Source organism: Beta vulgaris, chromosome 5, assembly GCF_026745355.1.
Source record: "Beta vulgaris subsp. vulgaris cultivar EL10 chromosome 5, EL10.2, whole genome shotgun sequence".
In the NCBI taxonomy this organism is placed as follows: domain Eukaryota; kingdom Viridiplantae; phylum Streptophyta; class Magnoliopsida; order Caryophyllales; family Amaranthaceae; genus Beta; species Beta vulgaris.
The window spans coordinates 64,418,987-64,425,873 of record NC_079206.1 but is presented as its reverse complement, the minus strand read 5'-3'; the positions used below and the strand labels follow the sequence as shown (position 1 = coordinate 64,425,873).

General features: G+C 31.3%; 1 protein-coding gene across 1 annotated transcript; it reads left to right on the top strand.

Annotated features, from left to right (window-relative positions):
• The first annotated feature begins 3,052 nt into the window (after positions 1–3,052).
• LOC104894517 (non-specific lipid transfer protein GPI-anchored 5) lies at positions 3,053–5,388 on the top strand. Its single transcript, XM_010680769.4, has 3 exons — positions 3,053–3,524; positions 3,913–3,951; positions 4,997–5,388. Exons 1-3 carry the CDS (start codon positions 3,191–3,193, stop codon positions 5,122–5,124), a joined length of 501 nt encoding a protein of 166 aa, XP_010679071.2. The 5' UTR covers positions 3,053–3,190; the 3' UTR covers positions 5,125–5,388.
• Positions 5,389–6,887: the final 1,499 nt, after the last annotated feature.

Here is a 6,887-nt window from a genome sequence, read left to right as displayed (position 1 = left end):
GCCATATGGCGTGAGGTAATTGGACTGCAGGAATTCTGACGCGCGTCAGAATTTCTGTAGGCGTCCAAATTTTTTTTGCCTTTCCTGTACCCTTTCTTCCAATCAACTAGTGCCATGTGGCATGTTTTAGTTTTTTTTGCTTTTTTTTTCTCTATCCACATACAACCTGCCGTGATGAATTTAACACACGAACCATTCGGAAAATCGAATAGGTTCGCCTCGATCCAGGCACGAATCATTTACCACGAATCATTTACCAGTTCATGATTAAGCAAAAAAGAAAAAACGTTCATCCTCATGAACCATTTTTTTCTAATATACAAAATTCTTTAATTGTGTTTGTCTCTATCTTCTTTGCTTTCCCATTTGAAATTTCTTTATTGACTTTCTTACACACAAATTAAACACAATTTGTTTTTAGATAGAGGAAACAGTGTTTGGGAAGCATTGAGATAATGTGCGTACGACAAATAGACAAAGTACGATTTTTAAAACATCCTTTTAGGAGAGAAAGGACTTCGTTTCTTCAAACATGCAGCTGAGTAATTCCTATGGTGGACTTTTTCAGAGGATACGTACTTCTACGTAGTTATGGATTTCATTTTAAAATTTTAACTAAAACTATAAGCTCAGATTTGATTGTTGACCCTCTGGAAACGTATAGGCGGTCGTGGTCCATACTCCAGCAGTCTCTTTTTTTTTTTTATTGGGAAATTAAGTCTAAGGGCTAACTCTTACCAAGGCTACTAGTCTTGTAGGAACTACCAGCATATTGGCTGGTAAAGCATGCCTAAGGAAATACCCCAACATAATGTTGGGGGTAAGGATCGAACCCCTGACCTCAAGGATCATAGGGAAGTGCTCTACCACATGAGCTAGCTCCTCATCCTCAGCAGCCTCATTTTACTTGTAAGTTTATGATTATATTCCCATCCCAAAAGAAAACGTTGTGTGAATACTTCCTCCGTTTAGAAATAATTGCACCATTTGTATAGTATTTATTATTCATATCTTGTACTTTGATTGTCTTTGGTAATTTATATTTTAAGAAAAACATATTTATATGAAATCTTGTTAGATTTGTTTCAATGTATATTATTTTATTATTAACTTTTTATAATTTTTGCTTATTGATAATTAGAGATATTAATGTTTGAAATAATGCAGTGACAAGCGTAAAAATATGAAATAGTACCGCTATTTCTAAACGGAGGAAGTAAATCAGATATTAGGAATATAAAGACTAAAAGAGTGTCCACTTCAAAGAATATTGATTTAAAAATCTCCCCCTCAAGTAGTTGTATCGTATTAATCCGTCTTAGAATTTTGATAAATAATCTAGGAAAATTTGTTTGAAATAATCTTTTAAATATAAGTTTTTTGTGAGAAACAACCTTTGAAAAAAAATCTGCTAAAAAAAGACCTTAAAAATATATTTTTTTGCGAGGAACAACCTTGACCCATTTATTAGGCATTGTCCAAGTATTTTGCGACTTTGATTCACTAAAATCAAACATAACAAGGCACGTATGTAATCCATAATTTCTTATGTTTCAACCCCATTTCCCTTCATATACTGAAGAATTCAATGTCGGAAAATATTTAGTCAATGTCGGAAAATGGAGAAAAATTAGATGTGATCATGGGCCGTGCCGAGTTCGGGCCGGTCCGTGGCAAAAAAAAATTGCCCATTGGCCGGGCCGGGCCTAAATTTGGGCCGAAACCCGCTATTTCGGACCTAAATTAGCGGGCTTTTGCGGGACAAAAAATAGACTAAAAAGTCGTTTTTGGCTTGTCCAAAGTCCGCCCAAAGCCAAAAAAAAATAGGTTTGGGCCCGACCGCGGGTCAAAAACCCCGACCAAAAAGGGACTGAGCCAAAATGATCACCTCTAAGAAAAATAGAGTTGAAACATAAGAGATACAGGTCACATGCTCTCCACATGTTTGATTTTAACTAATCAACATTGAAAAATGCTTGGTTAATGCCCAAAAATGGGTCGAAGTTATTTCTTGCAAAATATTTCTTCTTAAGGTCTTATTTTGCCGGATTTTTTTAAAAAGGTTGTTTGTTGCAAAAACTTGTATTTAAAAGGTTGTTTCTAACAAATTTTTCAATAATCTAATATATCACACTTTTTCTTTTTTATAATTTTTACAGCACTTGTAATTTCATGGTCTAAATACACTACATTAATACAATTATTATTTGTACTTCAATTACATTACTCCAAATCTCCTACTTCCTTCGTTATTTTTTTTGGCAACCTCTTTCTTAGTTTGACTTGCACATTTGCTAATACACATTTTTGAATATTAATAAATGTAATTATGTATTAGTAAAGTATTATAAAATTTTGATAATATTAAAATACTCATTAAAATGAATCATATAAGACCTTATATAAATATTTTTTAATATTAGAAAATTTTATGTAATTTTAACTAATATCAAAATTTAAGTAAGAACATATATCAAGAAGGAACGAAGATTGTTTCTGAAACATAATATATCGCATCCATGGATTATGGATAGAAAAATATTCAAATTAAAAACTAATTGCTATATTATTCATGTAATGAGATCATGTTGAGCGAGAGGTGGTAGTTCAGTGGAATACCACCCCAAATTCGAGGGCATTGTTCAGGATTTGAATCCTGATCCCAATAATATGCTGGGCATTTAATTTTGGGCTATGTAGCTTTGTACCCGGCCTTCAAATTGGTGTGTCCAGCAGGCTAGTAGTCTAGTAGGGATCGGTCTTCGGACAATTATCTTTCTTAATAAAAAAAAATATGTAATGAGATCATGGCTTGAAAGAACAACGGTGAAATTTCAATCAGCTGCGACTGGTCATAGAATAACATCAATAAAATGTCATTTATTATTCTGGAGACAAAAAAGAAAGACACGTAACTGAAACTTGAATTTGATTAATCAACACAAAAAGCAACAAAAGTCACAAACAAAATAATAGTCCAACTTCCTTTAACGAAGATTTGTGCAGTTTAATAGGAAAAAAAGTTGGTCACCTAAACAAAACCACTTTAGTTGTTCCTTTCCTTCTAAGCATTCTCTTTATATATATACCCTCATAATTTCATCTACATATAATACAATCATATCATATACATCTTCAAAAATTAATACCCTTTGAACAATACTATTCAAAAATCAAATTATAAGAAAAAATGATGACACCAAAATATGTCATAGTTCTAGTATTAGCCCTAAGCTCAATGTGGGTTATGTCAATGGCTCAAACAGGTGTTAGTGGTGATTGCACCAATGAATTAGTCACCTTATCACCGTGCTTAGACTACATCACCGGCAACTCGTCGACGCCGACGCGAAGCTGCTGCAGCCAGCTAGCCAACGTGGTTAGGTCCTCGCCGCAGTGCTTGTGCCAGCTTCTAAATGGCGGAGCAGCTAGCTTTGCTGCTAGCTTAAACATTAACCAAACTCTGGCCTTGACTCTTCCTAATGCTTGCAATGTTCAAACTCCTCCTCTTAGTACTTGCAATGGTAAGTACATGTGAATTGTGATCATATGAAACTTTCGTTATATTATTTCTTTATTATACTTCTTATATACCTCCTCCGTTTTAAATAATCTTCGTTTTGATTATAAAAAAAAAAAGTATGATTTTAATAATTTATATATAATAATTACACTTGAATGGAGGTGGTGTGAAAAGGATTTGATTGATGTTGTAGGCCATTTTTATTTATTCTATTTTATGAGAAAACAAGTGAATTTTTGGATGGATTTTTAAACATTTGTTGTTGTGAGTATTATTATGTGTTTATAGATTAGACATTTATAACTTGCCCCTCTTGTTGATAAAAAAAAAAAGGTTAGACATTTATTAAATACTATTAAATTGATTTTTTTTTTGTGGTATTTTTGCAGCCGGTTCTCCAGCAGGATCTCCTCTAGGAAGTCCACCAGGTATTATTTGGACACTTGAACTACTTTCTCTATTTTTTTCAAAGTCATGCTTGTTATTTCATAATCTCCAAAATACACCTATTTAAATACGTTTTATTCGCCTTAACTTATCTGAAGTAATTAGTAGCGGTGGAGCCACACTTCAAACATAGAGGTCAACTAAACCTACTTAGAAAATTGATATAAACTCAATAAGGCGAGAAAATAACATAAAAAGGCTTCTTGGCACGGTAGTGAATAATATTTATCAATTAGAATTATAGGTCATGGGCTCAATATTTGATGACCGCATTTTAAAAATTGTGAACCCACTTGAATTAAATTGTAGATCCATCACTGCTTATTATAACTGATTAGTCCTAATATTACCTTATATCTTCACTTAATTGGTCCTAATATTACCTTATATCTTCACTTAATTGCACATTTACACCTAATTATACCTTAAACTTATTTTTTTTCACCTGAAAAAAACATACCCTTAGTCATTACAATCTAGTTGCATCTTAATAAAAATATAAAAAGTTTCATATTTATTAATACACATTGCAACGAATCAAATTCACCTAACAAATAGTCACTTTTTTCTAAAATCTCATGTGTAAAACACATGTTGCATGTGGGGGATCTAAGCCTAAGAAATGGTCCCTATAAGATTTAACAAAAATCATTCATTATAAACAAAAAAAAATATAGTTATCAGGCCCGCGCTATTTTCCGAGTAAGAAAAATTTTCACTTATTAATATTTTACTTTAAAATAATAACACTAATACCCCTTGGTCTAATGATTAAGACTTTAGTATATGAAGTTGAGGTTGAGAGATCAAAGCTTATACTATGCAATTTGTAATTTTTTTTATTGTACATGAATTACATGAAGTAAAAAAACGCCAATAAAAGCGCGACACCGACACATGACGTCGTTCCTTATATAGAAACGCCTTCTAATATATCTGTATAGATGAATTACTTAAATTGTAATGTACCTACTCAACAACACAAGTACTAGTAAATAATGTATATAAATATGTTTGAATTTGCAGGAAGTGGATCTAGATTAACACCAACCGGGGGTGATTCGTCAGATGCAAAAATGTCAAATTCACCAGTTATTACTTGTGTGTTATTAGCCGTGTTATTCGTTACTTCACATGCACTTCCTTCTTTTTAATGCCATCGCTCCACTACTATTGGCTCATGGGTTGGGCCGCGTCTTCTTCACTGTTTTCGTGGGCCTCCTTTCACTTTCATGTCCTCTTTAGACTTTATTACCTTCTTGTACTACACCTATGTAATCATTTTTCATTTATTTTTGGGTTGAATTATTTGCTTTGTATCATATATTGACTTATTATTGAGGGATAGTTTTTTTTTTTTTGAGATTATTTTGATCATTATATTGCAATAAAAAAAAGGTGATTATCATCATTTGATTTGTCTTGGAGCTATTTTGTTGTTGTTCTATAAGCTTCTCATGAGAACCAAAACAAAAAGGAAATCATTGTCTTAATTGAAAGATTGAGTATTTCGCAAGTAATTTGACTAGTCAAGTGAAAAATAGTGTATACTATAATTAAGGAGAAATTACCAAGAAACAAATGAGTATCAATCTATCACGAGTCTTGAAATGATAATTTTTCATTAAAGCAAGATATTTGAATGCCCTAGTTGACTTTAGTACCTAAGCAAATATGTTTTGATTAAAGATGCTTAAAAGTAGATTAATCTTTATGCATTACTTTTTCTATTCACATCATTGTAAGAGCAACTATTTTTAGGTTTAGGGTGAGCTATGTTATTATATGGTTTATGGAGTATGTATTACTATATAGATGATCATTAGTAAGGAATCAATTTTTAAATTTTTTTTATAGATACGTTTTTTAATATAACCATAAGAGCTTCTAATCTTTATATACATAATCTCTAACTAACAAGTTAGGAATATATTCATTGCTCATCTTAGCCGGCCAAAAAAACAAATAAGCATATTGTGGTTTAAAGACCCTAATCCACCTCAAGAAAAGTCAATTTAGCTCGAACTGACGCTTATAATTTTAGATGATTATAACAAAAACTATGATATATGTGATCTTAACAATAAAGAGTGGTTAGAATTTTGAAAAAGTCTATTGGATTAAATTGTGATTTCAAATAATTTCTATGTAATATAATTGTACTATATGAATTTGAAAGCACATGTACGTAAAAATTAGCTCTTACATTTATTCTTGCAAATAAGTTTCAAACTCCATACATATAATATTGTCATACAAAAAATTCAAAATTACTTAACAACGAGATACGAGGTCAACCTTACAAGTGAACTGATATACCAATTTAGATTATGCTAATAGATCAACCTTACATGAAATTTATACTCAACATATTTTCATATATATACTCCACTTCTCCAACCAAACAATTCAAAACTTCTAAAACACATCATTCATCAACTATGAAAATATATCATCTACTATGCTACACACCCTACCATTTAAAGAAAATACCGAACCAATCAAAAATACTTCCTCAGTTATGTTTTAAATGAAACGTTTGCTTTTTTACATAACCCAATGTGTTTCTTTAATCATTAATGCACACGTAAAAAATATAAAAAGTTATAATATGATAGTATGAATCGAGAAGAATCTAACAAGATCCCAGTTACTTATGTTTTTTTTTTAATATAATGACGATAAATTGAAATCAAAATTAATTACTAATTAATGTCATTTGACCTAATATTTCATTTAAAATAGAACGAAGGAAGTATAAATATTCATAACTTGCCTTCCTCAAAACAAAATAAGGTTGCATATACAAATACACAAAGACTAGGTTATGATACAAAGTCCAAACTTACAAAATTCCTTGTAAATATTCCCTAAGCATCCTCATAAATATTCCATCTAGATGCAAAAGCCTTGACAA

Bases quoted from the DNA above. Each gene is read 5' to 3' on its own strand.
- LOC104894517 (XM_010680769.4), top strand. From the start codon at position 3,191: ATGATGACACCAAAATATGTCATAGTTCTAGTATTAGCCCTAAGCTCA. The intron at 3,525-3,912 runs GTAAGTACATGT...GTATTTTTGCAG, and splicing joins TCCTCTTAGTACTTGCAATG to CCGGTTCTCCAGCAGGATCT. The intron at 3,952-4,996 runs GTATTATTTGGA...TTGAATTTGCAG, and splicing joins TCCTCTAGGAAGTCCACCAG to GAAGTGGATCTAGATTAACA.